Source organism: Protopterus annectens, chromosome 4.part1 (assembly GCF_019279795.1).
Source record: "Protopterus annectens isolate FY-2018-M chromosome 4.part1, PAN1.0, whole genome shotgun sequence".
NCBI lineage: Eukaryota > Metazoa > Chordata > Ceratodontiformes > Protopteridae > Protopterus > Protopterus annectens.
The window spans coordinates 738,420,976-738,442,344 of NC_056734.1; the positions used below are offsets into that span (position 1 = coordinate 738,420,976).

Below are 21,369 nucleotides of genomic sequence, written 5' to 3' on the forward strand. Positions count from 1 at the left end.
TAACTGGCTTCTATACAAATCTACTATGAGATGCTTTTGCACTTCTGCCTGAACCCCTTGTGGCAAGGTACATCATGCTTTTTATAAGCTGATATGATGTGATGAGCTAGAAATGGTAATACATGTCTAGAGGAAGTGAAGTGTGGCTTATTTGCCTAGAAGCATTATTAAAGACATGTTACTAGTCATTGAAGACTCAATATGTTGAAAAACCTTCATGTTCTCAAGGGGTTAAACTGTGCATCTCCACTAATGCTTTGAGAAAGAGAGGTTTTCCACATGTTTTTAATGAGACGCTTATTGGTTTTGCTATGGTCTTTCTGGTTGATTTCTATACTAGATTTTTTTTCTTCAAAGACACTTGACATACACTGTTGCATCTTGCACCTCCATTCTTCATGAATGAGCAGTCTGACTACAAAGACTGCATAAAGGCTGTGAAAGTTCATGGGTTGTCACTCTATAGCTGTCATCCTCCCCATTCTGTCAGTTATATAAGTGGTGAAACTGTGTATAGAAGCGAGTCCTTACGCATAAGCTTATGAGGTATACATCCCCTGTACAGAAGTAACAATGTGATATGTAAATGTATCCCTATTCATGAAGCATTTATTTAGCTACATGTTGTACACTGTGTACGTGTCTGATTCTGCATAGTGTCTTCTGTGATTTTGCACTTTCAGCACAGGACTGCAGTTAAGGAAGGAGAGATGTGTACTCCAAAACAACTACAATCAAGGATATAATAGGAGGGTGGAAGTGGGATCTGATTTATTCCAACTACTGCTGTGGAGAGGACATCAATAGAAAATCCAGCTGTCCAGGGGTTTACAGTTAAATTTCTTTGCTGTCAAGAATGCTACATCATAGAGAAGGGAGTGAGTCTAATATTTATTTATATAGCTGCTAGAAAGTGGCTGTGGGGAGATGAATTATGATATATTGTTATTACAAACCTTCAGGTACTGGAGGGAGATTGAACAGAGGTGTTAGAGTAGCAAGGCAAAGTGATAACTTGTTCAACCTTGAAGAATCCAGAGCACATATCATTAGGTCTGCTGTACTGAAACGGGATTCTGCATGAACCCTAGGGAAGGCAAAGGTAAACAGAGTTTACTTTATCTTATACATGGCGTTAGTAAATTTAAATGATCAGTGTTCAACCTGATCATCAAACTAAATGGAGAGGGAACAATATAAAGGAAAAAACTGTCTTGGAGTCCCTGACACTTTATTAAAGCATGCTTTAGTGGCCTGAATGCATCCACAAAGACTTAAAAAGGAAAACGTCATGGATATTCAGAAGCCATACAGCTGAAGAACTTGATGCCCTTAAGGGGTCATTTGCATATATCCCATGGGCCTCTATTGCAGAAGTTTTAAGGTATCACACAGTGAAAACTCTAGCTTGGGTAGGTTTCTCTTGTACTTTTTACTAATTGGTTTGTCTGTGTGTCTTTTTACTCTTTGGTTTGAAAGCATGAAAGAAAATCACACCAGGAGGACAAAAAATGCCTCAGCATCTGAAAAGCCCTTGAATATCCCATATATCTGCTGCTTCCCCTGCCTTGTGCACGGACAACAAAAATGACATTTAATTTTAACAAGTGACTGATTTGCTCTAGAATATGTTGTAAATAACATATTACTTTAATGTACAAATGCTAATATTCCTTTTAAGAATACACTGACGCATTGTTCTATTTAAGCTTTAAAACTTGTTTTGATTGATTGTTTTGTGCATGTTAGCTAATGTCAGTCAGTCAGTCACTCAGTCTTTCAAATAATTAAGAAAAAGTACTTCAGCAGCAAATCAATTACAATCCACTTGTCTTAACCCCTGTGTTTAGTGCTTATTTATGAGCTGGAAACAATATACCAGATGAATGCTGTTGCTATCACAACAAAAGTCTGTTGTAAACAAGATGTATGTTCTCAAAAAGCTCATCCTGTGTAGAGTACTATAAATAAATTAGTAAGTAAATGAGAACAACATAGAGAAAAAACATTGCTGAGAGACATGATAACAATGATAAACTTTACTGAGTTAATTCCACTATCTGGTAAAATGGTACCAAAAACAATAAACTTTAGTTGTGAATACACAAAGAAAAAATACCAAAAACATTTTGGATCAAATGCTCATAGGAATGCATTTTGTTAATGTTTTCTTCTTAGAAATAGTTCGAAGAGCTGCTTAGTAATAGGACTTCTTTTAAATCCAGTCTAGAATATAAAATATGTAGCTGTCAGAAACCCAGGGACCTACACACAACTGGTAGGGTGTATACTATAAAGTTGTTCAAATGTAGTACACAGTAGGATATTAAGCTGCACAAGACAGAACAGAATGAGGAAAAACACTTTGTGCAGAGGATTAGTGAACTACCACTGAGTGAATTATATGCAATTCTGAACGTCCCGGCTTCTACAGTATGTAGTCAGTATATAATCCAACTAAAATGGTTCATGTTTACAGCAAAAAGAAAATAAGAAAAGTGTCTGAAAACTAAATATGTTAAACAAGGAAGGGTGATGGAGAAAGTATGATATGTTAAATTGCCAGTCATTTAGTAAATAAAAACAGCTGTGTAAGAATAAAACTCATTTTGAGAATAATGGTAATGACAGTAACACTACAGTTATGTAACACATGCACTGTTAGCTGTGAAGATAGTGGGTTACACTACTGGAGCGGATACTTGACAACAGAAATTGCCCTGTCAGGTTCTCTGTCAGTGGTCTCAAGCTTAGTGACTCAAGGACTACATGAGGTTGAGTACACCAAGTGTTACTGGTGTCCAAAAAGGTGCATTATTTTGATATTATTTCTAATTTGCTGATTTAACTACAGTCCTGATCTCAATGCAGCAATATCAGTCTCAGCCTGGACCAAACTAAGGGGTCAGCTACCTTCATGTACAAACTGCCTTGTTGAACCATAGCCACTTTTAATGATGTGTTCACTTCAAAAGTCTTATGCACGATAAAAAATAATAATAATAGTCACAATAATATTTTTAATCTTGCTTCACACTAACAGTCAATAGCCCTGTCCAGCCAAAGTATTAGTCTCTTTCAGGAGCAGGTTACTTTGTACTCGCCATAAATACTTTATAGTCTCTGTACACTTCAGATGTTCGACTGTGAATAAAAAATAATGGCAACACCAATTTACTGTAATGCATCTAACTTCTTTACTATTCATAGAATACCTGCAGTCTTGCCAAGTAATATGTCACTTTCAAACACAGAATGCTCTGTACCCACTGTAGTCAATTTATGCTCTGTGTATACTTCATATATCTAACTGCAATAAAATAATGGCCACAGTAATGTATTCTAACTTGCTTCACACAAACATTTGTAATTCTACAAGTCAGCAGGTCAGACAGTTTTGTGTACTGACCACTCTTTTACACATCACAGCTACTTTAATGTCTGCATAGAATTCATATGTCTAATTGATCAACTAAAAATGAATAATGGCCACAATAATGCATTTTAAATTGCTTCATAAAAACTATTGCCAGTTATGTTAATCCAAATGTACTTTCATGTACAAACTGTCATGCACCCAAAAGAGGTACTTTCGTCAGTGTACACTTCAGATATCTAACTGTGATCATACTTCCATTAAATAGCCACTCTGCAGCTCTCTTAATATCAGCCCATATCAAATTGAAAACCAAAAAAATGTTGATAATTTAAGTCCCATGATGGGAAATGCAGATTTTATTATTTCCACATTACTTTTTTTAGTGAAGGTACTGTACATGCAGGAGTATGTTTGCCTTATCTTGAACTGAAAGATGCAAAGTTGCTGCAACCTAACATCTGTGAAATGCTCGTGGCATGCACTTGAAATGTAATTCCAGCAACTGATGATATGAAAAAAGCACTTTAAAAAAGCTGTCAATGCACTCTGGGAAGGGGAATGGATATGGAGGTAAGCTCTATTAGGTTGTAGTGCTTCTAGTTTGGAACTGAACAAAATAAGCATCAAAGAGATAGATTTCCATTACAGTGGCAGTGCTATACTGTGGACCATATCTGGCACACAGCCTTTCTTCCTAATTGTTTTGTACATTATGTAGGCAGCTTAATATTGAATTAATTCTATATCCTTCTAGTGCTTGCCCAGCAGAGAATCTAGCAGTCCATGCAGACACCAGTGATCACGACACACTTGCTGAACCTGAAAGCCCATCAAGTGATACTAAAATATTGCAAATTCTGGTACCCATTTGTTTGTGATTCACATGGGCTATACATTAATTATAAATACTCTTGCAATACAAACGTGTCAATAGGACAAAGTCAAAAGCACTAAAAAGACGTCCTGAGAGATTGAAGAAAACAGGATAAAGAATGTTATGATACTGTGCTAATATTCCATTTAATATAGTCCTAGCAAGTGACATCCTGGATCATCTGACACAGTCCATTTTATAATATATGGTAAATGTGTGCTATCAGTTACCAGGTTGCTATCTACAAATGCCATAAATGAAGACATTATGAAGAAATTCAGAAGAGATCGGCCTGGTCTTCTCAGCCTGGATAAGAGGTGCATGCTATACTTATCATTACAGAAATCAACAGAAATAAGTGAATTTTATGAAAAGTTAATTCTTCAAATTCATAGTAACTTGGCAAAACAACATATATAACACTAGAAATAAACAAAACAAAAAGGTGACAATGGAAAATGCTGAATAAAGGGGCTACACCCCTGGATTTCCAAGTATATTAACTCAAGACCTTATAAATCAGTGGATAAAGGGAAAGTTCCCACACCCAATATTTTGTGCTCTCATTCACATCACTTGGTCTACTTCAAAGACATAACAATGGGATTTGAATAAATATGACTGACAAACCCCATTCTGATTAAATTGGAATAAATGAGACCCATGTATCCATCAAAACAGTTTTGATTGTTTATTGTTAAAGTGTATTCAATTTTTTTTGTTTATTTTTCATGGGGCAGGGTTCCCCAACTCCCATGCATAAGGCTTTGACCCGTGCACCCTTATCCTTAATATGTTTTGCCATAGGATCATTGCAACTTGATATCAAGAAGAATTTACCCTTTTTCAATTACTTCCTCAGATGAATGACTTTTTTTTAACAAACTGGTCAAAAGATAAGACTAAACAAAATGGTTTATGATAAATTTACCAGCTCACAAATACAACCATTGCTAATGACTTCTATGTTGTTTCTTCCACTGATAAAGAGATGCACATGCTGGAATCTTTCCTAAATGGTTTTATTCTACAGAAACACAAGTGTAACTGCTCATTCTTAAATAGTGTACAGAAGCTGGTGGTCTGAATAGTACATGTTCAGAAAAACTGTTGGGTGAAAGGACTAATATCATGGTCACAGTTAGAGCCTTGGTAATGAAGATGATGTGTTGGCAATGAAGTTAACAGTATTCTACTATAAAACTTTGTAAGTTTTGGGTAAGGTCAAGGCATGCAGCATGAAGATCCAGTAGGCTGACATCTATTGCAAAAGAAAATGTTGCCTTGGAAACTTACATAAGATCACCTGAGTTAGCCAGTTCAACAGAAAGAAGCGTGTTTCCAACATCCTTGACCCAAATGTTTTAAAGGAACTTACCTAACAATAGGGTTCTTCAAATTTTGGGGGAAGCAAGAAACTGTCTGTCCTTCCATTTAAGAAAATTAATGAATGCTAACTGGTGAACTGTAACCATACAGTAGCAAAGATATGCATCAAAGTGATGAAAGATATCCAAAAACTACTCAGGGAGGACTGTTTCTGGGAATAAAGATCAGTTGCAAACTAAAAGGGAACATAGCTTCCACTTCACAGAGTATATGGGCTAAAATGACAGTGTTTGTGCTGAATTCTTTGACAGTCATCGAATGCACTAAGGTGTGTAGCTGGTACTTAAAGAAGAACCTCTTAAGTGGGGAACTCATGAGTGGCTATGCAGGAGAGGGAGATATACCAGCTACTACTGGTAATTAGCTTCTGATGTGCACCTTACCTTGCAGGCATGATTTGGAAATGTAATATGAGAGGATCTAAAGGCACGGTGATTTGTGAATTTACCTTGGGGCAGGATTTGTTAATCTAAGAAACAGCAATGGTGAGTTGTAAATCTAAGAGGAAAGTATCTAATGGTACAATGCTTTGTGAGTTGCAGCCAACCACAGCTAACTGAACTGGATATTCCCCTGTCAGGATATAACAGTTGTCTGAGCTTGACAAATGTGCTGTGCACCAGAAAAGTACAAGTCAATATACCCAAACACAAACTCATATTACTGGAAAGCCAACTTTTGTTTGAGATATAAATTACAGGTCACATACTACTCTAGCAAAGAATCAGTGCAATTCCTTTTTATCATTCTTTCTCTTGAGGCAAACATTGCACTATCGCCATGTATGACATAAGAGGGGTTCTCCCACTTACCCTTTAATTTTTCCCCATCACTTCTATCACCAAATGCACTAACCCCTTTTATGATGAATGTAATAGCAAATCCCCAAGCATGTCAGATACATTTTCACAAACTCCCCATTCTGGAGTACTGCTCTGACATTTCCATTTCCTAGATATACTATATTTCTAAGTCTCACTATCTTATTGAAAACAGCAAAATAGTATGCCAGTTTTATCAGGTGCTGCAGGCTCAGAGGTAGTATATTTAAAATCAGAGGTATAGGGGCAGGCACAACATCCTGCAAAAACCCCAGCAAACGTATGTAGTGTTTCATTGTCCCATTGCAGTCAAATGGGTCTGTAGGATTTTAGTCCATGGGATGCTGTTTGCAAGTAAACAGTCTATAACAAACTCAACTAGACCCTGAAAATTATCTACTTAAACTTACTGCAGACTTTCTCCTGCATCCAAGATCCTATTAACCAAAATCCTATGGCCCATTTGACTGCAGAGGGATAGTGAATGCTACATATTTTCTATTAGTGTTTTGCAGTGGAATACACACCTGCACCATTTGATGTGCGGACTCATCTCTAAATATACTACTCCTGAGGTCACATCACCTTTAAGAAAAGAGCAAAATTACATGTTACTATTACCAAAGGTGGTATGATATGAGGGGCAATACATTTAGAAATCAGGATCGAATATACACAGAAAGCAGCTTCCAAGCAAAAATACTGGTAAACAGTAACTAGTCTTTTACTATCTCACCACCACAATCAAATGGTCATCAGGATGTTGCACATGGGTAAATAATCCACATTAAGTTCTAACACACATTTTTAAAAGATACCAAAATAGCACATGACTGACTAGATAAAACAATGAATAATCTTCTGTCACTATTGATTTTAAGTTCTAGAAAGAGTAGTCAAAATGCTTCCCATTAGGACTGTGGCTACTTCTGCTTCTATTCTTGGTAATTATCCTCAAAGGTCATGGGTATTGCTATAGCTTTAGCTTCAGTCCTTTTACCAAGCAGTATAAGTTTTATGTGGCTCCATGTAGTGTAGCGTCTTTCAGCAGAATGATGTGGCTGGAGACTTTGGCTCAGAAAGTATTCATCTTTCATCTGGTAATTCTGCCATTTGCTCTATAAGTTTGTTTTAGTGGTTATGATTTTTGTCCAAGAATTTGAGACCTATATGAACTAAGTGTGGATTATTTGTCGAAATGCACCATTCAGAATGCAGCAGAACAAAATTTCACAGACCAAAAGACTTAGTGGTATACTGAAAGGCCATACAACTTACCAGTGTTCAAGCAGGGATCACAGCCTGCCTCCACACCCCTCATCTCTAAATACAACACTTCTAGGCTCACTACATAACAGAAAGGTGACATACAATTTTTACCCTTTTCTTTGATCCAGGATTGGAAGTAGTATCTTGAGACATCTGGGGAGTTGGGGCACTGTTATACAGTACATGGTCTTCCACTATGCCACCACAATCAAATAATCCATGAAAATTTCAGCCCACAGCAGAATGTCCTGCGGCAATCAGTCTACACCAAATTAAAATACATTTATTTCAAAACTGCTGAAGGGAGAAAATAGGATGAAGGCCATATGGTCACAGAAGAAAGGAGAAGAAGAAGATACATGAAAAACAAGAGAGAAAATGTTTACAGATATGAGCACTCACTTATTAAACACCATCTATTGCTTATGCATAGGAGCTAGACTTTGGAATTGGTGGTCATTTGGTGAGTGTGGATGATGGGTGGGTAATGCATAAGTTTGTAGCAGATTACTAGGCTAATGGTTTAAAAGCCCTTACAAGCCTAGCCAATATTATCCAATTTTACTACATATATGGTCCCTAGGGGCTAGAGGATGGCACAAGGTTTGTGCCTATGCCTCGAGTATTTTGCAGATTTCCCCTGTCCATAAGCAATATAGTTGCTACTCCAGGTGTGAATTTACAATACCCCATCCAGATCCACCAAGGAAGAACTTTGTGTAACGTGAACAGAAAGCCTGTTTCAAAGAAGGAGGAATCTCTGAGACACATCTGTTTCTCCGGTATGTTTTGTTTGAGTCACAGACCAGGTTTAGATCCCTAGATCAGGTGACTCTCATGCTGTATGTCTTGCAGATGAGCAACAGCGCCATTAAAGCTGGATTTGTGCGTGCCTTGTAGATTAGGCATAGGTCACCCTTTAACAGTCAGTAGGAGACAGAGTAAAGGGACAGGTTTAAGTCTGTCCACAAAGGACAAGTTGTTTAAACCCTGTATTTTTTTTGTGAGGAATCTCTGAGATCATTCCAGCTGTTGTAAGTGCCTAGTCAAGTACATACTAAATAGTGCACTGTACTCAATTACTGGTCTAATGAGTGTCGAGCACAGTGAGACTATAACATCTTTGGATATGGATGCCATACCTTTACTTGTAAGTTGAGCCACACAGAAGGATTTCCTCACTGCTGTGGACACATGGTGGTCAAAAGTTCATGATACTATCTATTTGCATATATAGATCTCTCACCTCTGAGTTTCCTCTTAGGAATGTGCTAATACTGTTGCAATTTGCAGGGGTATTTGACTTCCCAAAGGGTAATGATAATGCATTGTTTCCATATTTAGTTTGAGGCCACGGCTCGGGCACCAATCATTTTTCCGATTTAGACCCTCCTGAAGGATATGTACATCTTTGGAGGATTCAGTGACTGCCCCCAACTTGCAGATGTTGGCAAACATTGTCATCCAAGGGCCTTCTACATTAACCTTGACATCAAAGAAGTATATTACAAACAGCAGTGGTCACAGCACTGAGCCCTGTGGTACACCACTAGTAACTGGCCTCTTGCTGAATCTAGATCTGCCTACTTTAACAACATGTGGCCTATCTGTAAGCCAATTGGCTATCTGCTGACACAGAGAATTATGCCTAGTTTTGTGAGTTTATTTATAATACCCAAGTAAGAAATTGTATCAAATGTCTTAGCTAGGTGAAGGTAGGCAGTATGCACTGTTTTACCTTCATCCATGACTCTAGGGATATTCTGAAAGAAGTCCACCAGATTTAGTAGGCATGACCTACCCATGACAAAGGTGAACTGGGTTGGGTCCTGCATTTGGAGGTTTTCCTACATCATTATTTATCAAGTCCCCGATTATTCTTTCCAACGCGTTTCATATAAGACTATTCAAATTTATGGGTCTGTAATTTTCCAGATCAGTTAATGGTCCAACTTCATGAACAGGATGACTGTCCTCCACTCTACCGGGACAGAGCCAGTCCTGATGCTGTGGTTAAACAGGGATCATAGTCGGCCTGATATGCCCGGATTCAAGCTGTTTAACAGGCAACCTGGTATATCGTCGGGACCCATCAAAGCCATGTTTTCAGCTTTAGAGAGAGCAGTGGCAACCTGCTTTATGGTGATAATTGGTGGGGAAGTGGTAGAGGATATTTCTTGGGGATAACTGTGGGTGATGGGGTGGTAAAATTGGAGTTTATCCAGCACATTTCTCATATCTTCTGACAAAGTATAGGTGGTGCCGCCTACAATTAATTCTGCACATTGTTGGGTTTGCCCTTAAGATTGTGGACATAACTGAAAAATGCCTTATGGTTGTCCTTAACTTGGGAAGCTATTTTTGTCTCAAAATCCACCTTCAAAGACTTTACTAATTTGCTTCTTTAGACTAACTACGACTTTGTTTTTAATTTGTTGTGCACATTCTCTCTTACTTCTCATAAAAATGTTCTTTTGTTGTACAACCTATGAATACTAGGGGTTCACTAGGCTTGTTTTTGTGGTTTGACTTGGGCTTATTTTGGTCTGGTACTGACGTTTCTATATGCAGTTGTTTATATGGTCGTACAGGGCTTTTGTGTATGCCTCCGCACAGGCTTCTGTATTTTCAGGATTTGGGGGAGCCTGAAAAGCAGCTATGTTGTCACTTAATAGGAGATAGTTAACCTTAGAAAAGTACTTAGCTTTTGGGGTTAGGTGAGTGGTCTAATTTTACCTTGATTTTAAAGGGACCGCTTTGTGATCTGATCTAACCAGTGAGGACATCACACTCCCATATTTGTAAGTACCAGGTCTAAGATATTTGTACCCCCAGTGGGAGTACAGACCAGTTGTTCCAGGGCATTTGAGTTTACAAAGTCAATAAATATTTGGGCCTGCAGGTTTCTGGATGTTTATGCCCTTCAGTTAATGAAGGGAGTAGTTAAAAATCGCCCATGAGTATGATACTGGGTTGGATGGTGAGTGATTCTAGTAACTTCAGGTATGATGTACGGGTTTCCTAGTTCACGGTGGGGGGGCCAGTAGCTAGCAAGATTATGGACATGGAGTAGCTCAAGCAAGTCTTATTTATTGACCAGCCTTGAGATGGGTTTCTCCTTTATGTATAAAGATACACCTCCACCTTTTGCTCTTTCATGTTCAATAGGTGGACATAATGAATGAAAGGTGTTATAGCCATGCACTGGTGGAGTGCTTTATATAGCTTTGAACCATGTTTCAGTAACTGAAAAGATGTCAACCTTTTCCAAGTTGAGGAGAGCTTCCAGGGAGTGCAGTTTCTGGATGAGACTCCTAGCTTCTCCCGAGTAGATGTTGCTATGTTGGAAGGTTTGTCTGTTTGATAATTCCTATAAAAGGCAATACAGGGATGGATAATGTTTTGGTCAATATCTGAAAGCGTAATGGTGACAAGTGAAGACCACCCTTGGCAAGGCAGCATGGCCTGTCAACCATGTTCTCCCAGGCTGACAAGTACTGGACCCATTTAGAATAACAAGCCAATAGTTAAAGTCAATCATTTTCTGTTGGTATTGTGGCATCATCACTGAAGACAGCAGAATGCTGCTTAATGCTAGGCTCATACCACCCTGTGACACATATTCTGAGAGCTCAATCATGTCTCTCTTCATATAGTCCAAGGAGGTACATCTCTGGCCATTTACCCCCCATATGGACCATGACTGAATCATACTGGCACTTGGGGTTAAGTGACCTGAGTGCTTGTATGATCTGGAGGATCCTGGCCCCTGACAGGCAACTAGCTGTGACCTTCTCCTTATCCAGCATGGAAAGAGGCACATCGGTGTGTCCCACTATGGAGTTTCCTATGACAAAAATATTGGGTTGTGGTGTGTGTTGCCTAATGGGCTTGGTAGTTGAGACATGACGAGATGTGGTTTTATGTGTTGTGATGGGAATTGTCTTATTTTTGTGTATGCAGAGTTTTTGAGGACTGCAACTGAGAGGCCTTTGAGTTTTCTGTAAGTTACATGTGAGCACCTCTTCATATGTGGGTCTATGTGTGTGGTCCATTGTAGAGTGTGTGTGTGTGTGTGTGTGTGTGTGTGTGTGTGTGTGTGTGTGTGTGTGTGTGTGTGTGTGTGTGTGTGTGTGTCGCTGACAACCTGTTTGTTTTTTCAGTCTGTATATGAGACTTCATTCTCCAGTGTCATTGTGCAAATACATCTCTCACATACTGTAGTTGCCCAATCCAGAATTAAGTGGTTGTCAGTGTACATAATGAAATCGCTATATTGCCTGAAGATGCCCATGTCTACCAAGCTAGAAGCAGAGATAGAAGAAAAGTGCCTGTCCATGGTTGCAGGTCCTAATATGTACTTTTCAAGAGACAGGAGTGGAGAGTGTTTGCAACTGGACAAGTGATGGGTGCTTACTTGATGTAAGCTACAGTTAACCTACAGCGCCCAAATCAGATGCTCTTTGAGCAGCAATAATCCTGGGTGCTGTATAATGTAGTCTAGACCTGAATAGTTTTAATTAAATGTGGCCATGCTGCGCACCACACAGACTAGATGCTCCATGAGTAGCGTGGGAATGAGTTAAAATTCCAAGGTAGTTTTTATAGGGAAATTGAAACTTCTGGTGATTGCATATACACACGGCAACACTAAGCCCCAACGCACGAACACAAGGCTTCTTAGGAGCAAAGAAAAGTACGTTTTACACTAACTATCCCATAAGGCCAATCAGGTAAGCACACAATAAGCTTTCCATCAGACATTCCCAGCTCAAACAGGTGAAATCAGCCCCCTCCTGCAACAAAAGAGCAGACTTCAGCCCTCTCAACTCATTCACTCCAATGGAGCTCAGTAAGTTTGCACTGTAACTTCCAATGAGCGGAGCCTAAATCATTTGACAGAACCAAATTATGTCTTTATATTTCAAACAAATGTTCACACCTCTGGAACCATAGGGACTATGAAAGAAATATAAATGACAAAGTATTTTTATAGTGGTAGTATTCTTTAGGTTCTAGGTCTTAAACTGAATTTTATAAGTCACAGTAAACACAGTAACTATTATGTTTGCAATATTTTGTAAACAACTTACAATACCTCAGCAACCACTCAAGTTACACACATACTGACAGCAGCATTTTATTCATCTAGCTGAGAGCTTTAATATGAGGCTTAGAAGTTCTGCCTGTGTTACGTGGTTGTTGAGATATTTAGAAAAATTTGCAAATTATATCAGTATAAATTACTATCATAAAACAACAGTTAATATCTATGTATTTGCATCAGACAGAGGCCAAATATTAATGCAGTTGAGTTTACCATTGTGTAAGCTTTAAGATGAAATCTTTTAAAGCCTCATACATAGCATGGTTTTGGAATTATTGATGCAAATATGAACAAGCAATATTTGATGCCTAGAGGAGTCAGTAGGAGTTAAATGCAGATGCACCTACACGTGTCACTTGGATGTAATGAGTTAATGTGAAATTACTGGTTTGAAGCCCAGGTGTTTGGGAACCACAAACAGATGCCTTATACTAACTGAAAAGCTACCACTATGGACAGCACAGTGGTGCAGCGGTAGAGTTGTCACCTCACATTAAGAGGTTCTCCGGTTTGATTCTCGGCTGGAGTGCCTTATGTGCGGAGTCTGCATGTCCTCCCTGCGTTCGTGTGGGTTTTCTCCGGGTACTCCAGTTTGCTCCCACATTACAAAGACATGCATCTGGAGCATTTTTCCCTGGGCCTCCACTGAAAATTGGCTTTGTTCCAAGTCAAACTTTCCCAGTAAACAAGTATTAAATAAATAAATAAATAAATACAACATACAGTGTACTGAAATGAAGAACAGTACTCATTACAGCAGTTAAAAAATGCAACTTTAAACTGCAAAGGAGTGCAGGAAAACAATAAATAGCACAGAAATCTTTCACAGTACAATGAAAACAAGCAAAGCAAGTGCAAAATGATAACTTAGTTCCCCCCCCCCCCCCAAGGATGGCTTCAGATGTTACCAGAAACTCTCAAAGTCTCTGGCGTCATCTCCAAACAATGAGCAGCTCTGAATAAATAAGGCAAGACTCACTCAAATGTGAGACTTGTATACAAGCAAAAGCACACTGTGTGGATGGGGTAGTTTTAATTAGTATGAAACCATTTGCTGCATTTTAGAAACTGCCAGGTTCTTTATTTCAGATGCTTAACACTGATAGTAGTGCTTGTCTATGTCTAATTATGGATTACTATTTGTAATATTGCCATTTCTGACAATTTGCACTTTAAGCCAGGTTTTCATGTCTGTCATCATGTTCTTTTCATATGTTTTACAGTCCATACTGCTACTTCAAGTTATACTAACAGTGTAATGCACATGATTGTGTTGTAATCTTAGAATGCTGGATCAAAAGAGTGGTTGAAAAGGGTTTCAGTTAACTTGTGGATCAAAAGAGTGGATGAAAAGGGTTTCAGTTAACTTGTTAAACACGTAAATAAACGGTAATGTTGAACTGCAGGGCAACCTCGGTCACTGACAAGATTTTATAAGAAGTGGTGGCAGTAGCTCCAACAAATTAAGGAGTTCAAAGCAATGTACATTTGCACCTATAAGCATGGAACATAGTTTGATCTAGCCCCCTCATGAAGTACCTGCTTTTCTCATTTCTGCCACTTGGAATACTGTTACTGTTTATAAACATCTGACGTTTGAAGATGTCTAACTGTGATGTAAAAGCAGTAATCAGAAGACAAACACCATCATGCATGACTCATTAGACCAGTAAACAGCACACCAATGTGATGATGATTGTGTACATCAGTCTGTTTTTTTAAAACATTCAATCATTGTCATTTACATATTTCCTGCTGTCTTAATGTGTGGTGTACAGGCAGAGTGTTTATCATGACAAAAAAGAAATATGTCATGATACTATGTTCATACTGCCCCAAGTCAGCCATCTCAGGAGATAAACAAGAGCCACAGGAGCCTCAGAATGTGTGCTGTACTTCTTATCATACCAAATAAATATTAACATTAATGGCACTACATTCAACCTGCATGACTGCTTCATAAATAATGTTTATTGGTACCTGATGGCATGATCCTATGCATAGCAACTGACAGAAAGAAAATTGAGTCACTGTAGTACGTCCCAGATCCAGAACTGAAGTGTTTCTGCATGGCTTCAACGATAGGAGCGAGCTTCTCAGTCAGTGCATTCACATCATGGAATGTAATCTACAAGAACAAAAAAGGAAAGCTCTAGTACGGAAATAAAACTGATCATTTCCATAATAAACTTTTTGAGGCTAGGCTTTGACATTATAGCAGGTGTGAACAAATAAAATTAGTAACACTTCAGTATATTTAAGGTTTGTTAGGCAATATTTGTCAAATTAAAAAGTACTGAATACAAGTCTTGGTTCTTAAAATGTCATACATTTTTCTGGTACAAGTTCATTCTTGGAAACTGGTAGTGGTTGCTAATCAAAAATATTTAAATACAAAAAAATAGATTAGTGTATCAGTTTCAAAGGCACATTACTTTCACTACGCAGTATCACCATGCAATTATCATCTACAGAACTTGATAATATAAGTGTAATATTATAGGTAATTTTTCTTATTATCAACCAGCATGTTTTTCTCAAAGGAAATAAAAGCTCAACAGTTACACAAAATGTGCATACACAATAAAAGTGACAAAGTCTGTGCAGTAAGCTCCTACAAAGATGCCCTTCCCATTCTGGAAACCCTTCTATTTCTCAATCTATCCTAGTCTGACTTCATTTATTCCTTTATTCCCTTCTTTCACAGAAAAAAGCCCCTGAAAGGTGCAAGTTCCATGAATTCAGTGCTTTGGCCATAAAAAATGTCACCTATCCTCTCGCTTGAAAACATTTTCTTTGCTATGCTGTACAAATCACCTACCACTACTTTCTTCCTAAGGTTTAGTCTTGTGACTATGTGTCCAGGATAAGAATCCTCCACATTTCTTTATAACCTTCCTGATCAAGTGTTCACTGATCCTCTTTTCTGATAACTTAACAGTAATTTGATGGCCCAAACAGTATACAGCACTCCAGATAGCAACTCAAGACTCCCTAAGCCATCACCCTCTGTCAAGTGCCAAACTTCCTTAAGTGCTGCTTCTTTCCATTGTACAACTGGTTCAAACTGGTTATTATCACTGCAACATGCAAGTTCCTTTTCCTCAACAGCAAACTCAGTATAGCCACGGCAAAGACAAATACATTATTGGGGTTACTAAGCATGATCACTCTAATCTTTTTCATGATCAAATCATTAATGCCATTTGTCTGACCACTGCAAAAAGACTGGATAGGTTCTCCTAAAGAAGGTCTATCCATCTGTGACTACTGTCCTTACCATACTGTTGACTACACACAAGCTGGCCCTGAAGTCTAACTGGCTCTTGATATCTCCAATGAAGGTCCACAGAATGACAGGTTTGAAAGAACAGACTTTTTTCTTCATCATCATATAGATGATCAGCATGATAACCATCTTACCTTTTCAGTCTAGTGTGCCTTGCTGAAATTTTCCTCCACACATCAGTAAAATAGAGATCATACCTCAACCTCATCAAATTCCCTACCATTTCTTCGTGAAGGATGGAGTAAAATGCCTTGTTAACATGCAGAAACACATTTACAGTGTGACACTTGCCCACTTATGCATAAGATCGTCAAAATAAAGGATCAGTATGAACCAGCAAGATCTCTCCTCTGCAAAGTTGTGCTGACAAGGGTACTCCAGTCCACTGCCCACAGATACCACTATCAATATATCCTTCAGGAGATTTCCAACTAGATGCCTAAAGCTGAAGTCAGGCTTAAAAGCCTGTGGTGTCCAGGCAATGTAAATCTTTTTTGTTATGCAAGAGAATATTAGCCGTTCGTATTATATGTCAGGAGATAGTGAGCCCGGTAAAAGTGGGCACAGCCTATCATATTACATGTGATAGACTGGGAAAAGTTCTGTAATAAAGCTTTCTTACTTGGCTTCAAGGAATATGAGCCCCACTGATGCAGGCACAGCCTCTCATTTTATGTGCGTTACAAATCAGGCTAATAAAGTCTGGTGAAAGCCTCGTAAAAGCAGGAATTTTCAATGATCAAAGGGTAAACCACTCTATTAGATGGACCTGTTGAAGCTCAGGTGAAAGTGTTTTTTTTTTTTAATATATTTCTATAGTTGTAGCTCATAGTGTGTTGTCGTGTTTTGTTTGTTAGAAGTTAAAAATAAAAATAAAATCTTTTAACTAAGAATGAGGTTCCACAGGCTGCTGAGCTGGTGGATCCTCACAGGTCTTTCAGGAATATTCAAATAGGGGACTAACCTCTAAGCTTTGGGAGTGGCTCCTTGTTTTTCAATCTCCCAGATTTCTTCCAATCAGCTCCAATCGACCTTCCCACCATTGTCTGTAACTACCTTTAAATAACTGACCTGTTGAATGCAATGTATTAGAACAAGAACACTTGTCCATCTACCTGCTTAACTGAATAAACTACTGGAAACTTCAACAAGGTGTCTTTATTCCTCTTGCATGGAAGGTATCAAGAGAGATTGTCTCCTAGATCTGCTAGCTAAAGTGATTTTATCTGGACTAATTCTTTATACTCAGTTTCCTTTGCAAACTAAGAGGTACTTACTGAGGACCTCTGTCTGGTATTCTCATATTTACCTTTCCAGCCACTGCATGAATGCCATCTGGCTAATCAGCTTCAACTCCTGATGATGCACTTGTGAAAGGCTTAGTCTTCATCTGTATGACTGTCTGTCAGTTTTGTTTTCCTCCTCAGTTTGCCTGTATCACTACATCAAATTATTTGCCACTTTGAGCCTTACAATCCCTTTAATCTCTCTTCCTCCATTCTACAGTAAAACAGCCTCTGCATTTTTGTATTCTCTTTATTCTCATACCTCTCATCTTCTTAGTGCAAGAAATCTGGACAAAGCCTAAAATAATGGGGGACAAAAGCCTAAAAGAAGGGACACATTCTAAATATTGTCCTTAGAAAGTTCATAGAATAGCAGGATTTGTGTTAGCATGCATTTTCTGAAGGATATGAACTCTGAAACTCAAATGTATGATATTATTTAGCAACTTCAATCCTCAGTGATTTGCCAGAAAAACACAAACTTTATGAGAACAGACCAGAATCATGAAACAAAAATCTGGACATTCTATGAAATTCTGAACAGTTGAGAGATATGTTTATTCTCCTTCTGCCTGATGACTATCAGTTCTCCACTGTCAATCAGCCCATTAATTCCTCTGCATTTTTGTATTCATCACATAGGATGAGAACAGGTCATGTAGCCTAACATCCATGCAGACAGATTTTTTTTGTATTTAGCTGTAACACAACTCCATAGTGGGTAGTATGGGTGCCTTTGTCACAGCAAAGGCCAACTATGTTCTCTCCCTGCATATGAGTGCTCCCACCCACATTCTGTAGAGGACAGTAATCACTGGCTTGGTAGGGCAAACTCATATCTTCATTTATGTCTGTTTCAACTGCAAGCTTCCACTTACATGTAATGAAATGGCCGCCAACCACCAGTCCACTCCCCACCTGTTGAGGCAAGCTGTCATTGGCCACTCACTCCTACCCTTCCCAGCTCATCTAGTGTTCAAGCCACAAAACTGAAGTCTGATCATCTGTGTAGATAGGCTCTGTTCCTCTATATCACAGAGATGGACAAGCCAGCCTCCTCATTTTTGACTACTTCTGCTACTTCCTTTAAAATCATACGCGTGTTCTTCATTCCTTTTTATTTTCTTCTTTTAATCCTCCATTTTGCTGATAAAACACTGTTTCCTTTATTATTTTCTACAACCCTTCCACTGACTTCACCCTTTCCCACTCTTGCAAACTATCTTCTTTTGGGATCCATTTGTCAGCTCTGACAATGTTAAATTTGGCAGTGTAGCAACATGCAGCAGTGAACCTAAAATATTAAGTTTAACAGTGCTACTGGTTGATTCCTTATGTCTGTCTTGCAAAGAATGATATTTAAATAGAAGATGGACTTGATAATATTTAGAGCACTTTAGAGAGGGTTACCTATCATCTACACACCCGTAACTTCAAGTCTTGCATAAAGTATATGCAAGTCAAAGATGAAGATCTGTTTGGCAGTCCCCCGACTCCATATTTTAGTCCAGTCTTTACAGATTTGTAAAATGTTAGCCTTGATGTTACTATGTATGACAATGGCACCCATCTTTTGCCAGTTTATCAAAATCCATGCTGAATTAGTCCCATATTTCTGCCCCTAACAAGACACTATCTTCTTCAAATACCACACCATCTCAAGGTTACTGTTACCTATGGGATACAATTGTTTTACAGAATATAAAATCAAGACTTCTGCTGCAGTGATACACTAGTCCTTTTTGTCACTGCTGGTATGATCTGGAAGGAATTATGATTAGGTAAGGGAGATATGGAGGATGAAGCCCCCCCCCCCCCAAAGACTAGGAGTTTGGGGGACATAGTCCTGTTCCAAAAAATAACTCAAAAATATTTTTAATAAAAGATCATATCTTTTGTTAACACCATCTTTCATTAAAAACAACACAAATCTCTATTTAATGAATCTACCATCTTCATACAAAATGCCGTACGACATTTATGATGTTACTCCTCCAGTGGTCTCATGCACCAACTGCAGCAAGTCTTTCCTCTCAGATTGCCTGGCTGATGGTTCTCCTCATCTTAAAAGGTCAAAGTCAGAACACATCAGTCATCTGAGGACTTGGTAAAGTCTCTGAGTTACAGCCCTTCTCTTCCTACTTCTCAAAGCTATTCAGCAAGTTCTTCAGCGTCAGCCCATCCCATAGGTCAACTTGGTGCGCTGGTCACTAACAGCACTCACATATGGACCACATATGTTTCTGCAATCTCATACATAACATGTCTGTCCTTCTACATTTTCTTTGTCATCTGCCCTAATCTTTATTGCATAATCACATATTTTATATGCGGCATAACTCCATCTTTGTTTCTCCTCAACCCTATCATCCATGAATAAGCTGCACCTTGGCATCACCAAGTACACTCTCTGTCCTTTACTACCCATGTTTCACTGATGATGCAAAATAACACAGCTGCTTAATCTATGTATCTAGACTTCTATTATTATCTAATGTTATTTTTTACGTAAATCTGAATAAATGACCTAGCAGTTTGTTCCCCTCATGTCACTGCTTGCCCAATTTCACAGCTTGAAGCCTGAGGGACTTACACATGCATGTTATTCTTATCTGTGCCCCCCTGAAATCTCTGCTTAATGAGCAGCTTCCCAACATCACTCTTTATGCAGCAACCTACAAGTTAAAAGTACTTCCTTCTTCTAAAGCTTCTTGCTCAAGCCAATACATTGCACTGAAACTCATTCAGCCGCACATTATGCTAACCAGGCAAAGAAACTTACAAACAAGATGGACAGCACTTTATACAAGGCAACTAACACTGCAAGTTCCCAACAGCATCACCCTGTACCTAATCCTCATCACTGTTCCACCGGTCACGAATTCCAACATGCATCAGACTGAAATGTGAACTGCCTTTAACTGCACTGAGAAGAATTATATCAGCCCCTCCAAGACTGACCTCATACTGTTTCAATCCAGCTCAGACTCTGCTTTTCCTTCCTATCTAGCACTCTAATAATTTTATAATCCAGTCCTCTAGTAGGAATGCTATTATTTTACATTGCTCTCCCTGTAACATACTAAACATCCTACACATTGTTCATAACCAGACTCAGGTTGCTGCCAGGGGCTCGTGTTACTTAGTTATTTGTTTAGCCATTACCTGCCATTTTGTTACAATTAAATGACTGTTTTCCCCATATACATAATAGGGTGTAATCAAAGCAACATTTTTTTATCAGTGATCAATAAATTAATGAATAAATAGTATGGCAAAATGTATGTACAATGATATCACAACTTTTGTTTTATTCTATAGACTACCTTACCTTATTATCGACTGTTGGGAATGTGAGCACAAGGGTCACCACTAAAAGCACTGTAACTGTGACCCTGAAACAGTGAACATTTAAGTACGAATAGGGGAAATATATGCTAATGCTAAATCATAATATCACAGGGATTTCTCGCTATTCCAATGTACAGTGATTTAGGAAACAGTACATATAAACAGTAAGAATATGGAAGACATAGCCTGTGAAATGGGGGTGGTGCAACAAGGACACACAGATGTTTTACAATGTGTAACAGCAAGTTCTGAAAACTGATCTTTTTTTTAAAATTGGATTTAGGTTTTGTATGTATGGAGACTTGGAGTCTGCATGTCCTCCCCGCGGTTGGGTGGGTGTTCGAAAGACATGCGTAAATGGGCATGCCTTCATTGAAGGTTGAACGTCGAGCTGGCACCTTGGCGTTCATGAAAAATTTACTGCCAATCATTAGCAGACTGGAGTTCCTCTGTGGCAACCCATAACCGGGAAAAGCCGAAAGACAACAACATGTATGGAGACTTACAGTATCCAAATAAACAATACAACCACTGTACAATCCATGCCTAAAAAAATCTGATGGTTATTTTCTCACTCTCCTAGAAATGAGTACAACTGACTTTT

The 21,369-nt window shown here is 38.6% G+C and overlaps 1 protein-coding gene across 1 annotated transcript in view; it reads right to left on the reverse strand.

Annotated features, from left to right (window-relative positions):
- The window catches only part of XXYLT1 (xyloside xylosyltransferase 1), a 987,581-nt gene that overhangs the window by 527,140 nt on the left and 439,072 nt on the right, over positions 1-21,369 (reverse strand). Inside the window, exon 2 of the mRNA XM_044070826.1 lies at positions 14,820-14,967. Coding sequence (XP_043926761.1) covers positions 14,820-14,967 — 148 coding nt within the window. The remainder of the gene's footprint in view (positions 1-14,819; positions 14,968-21,369) is intronic.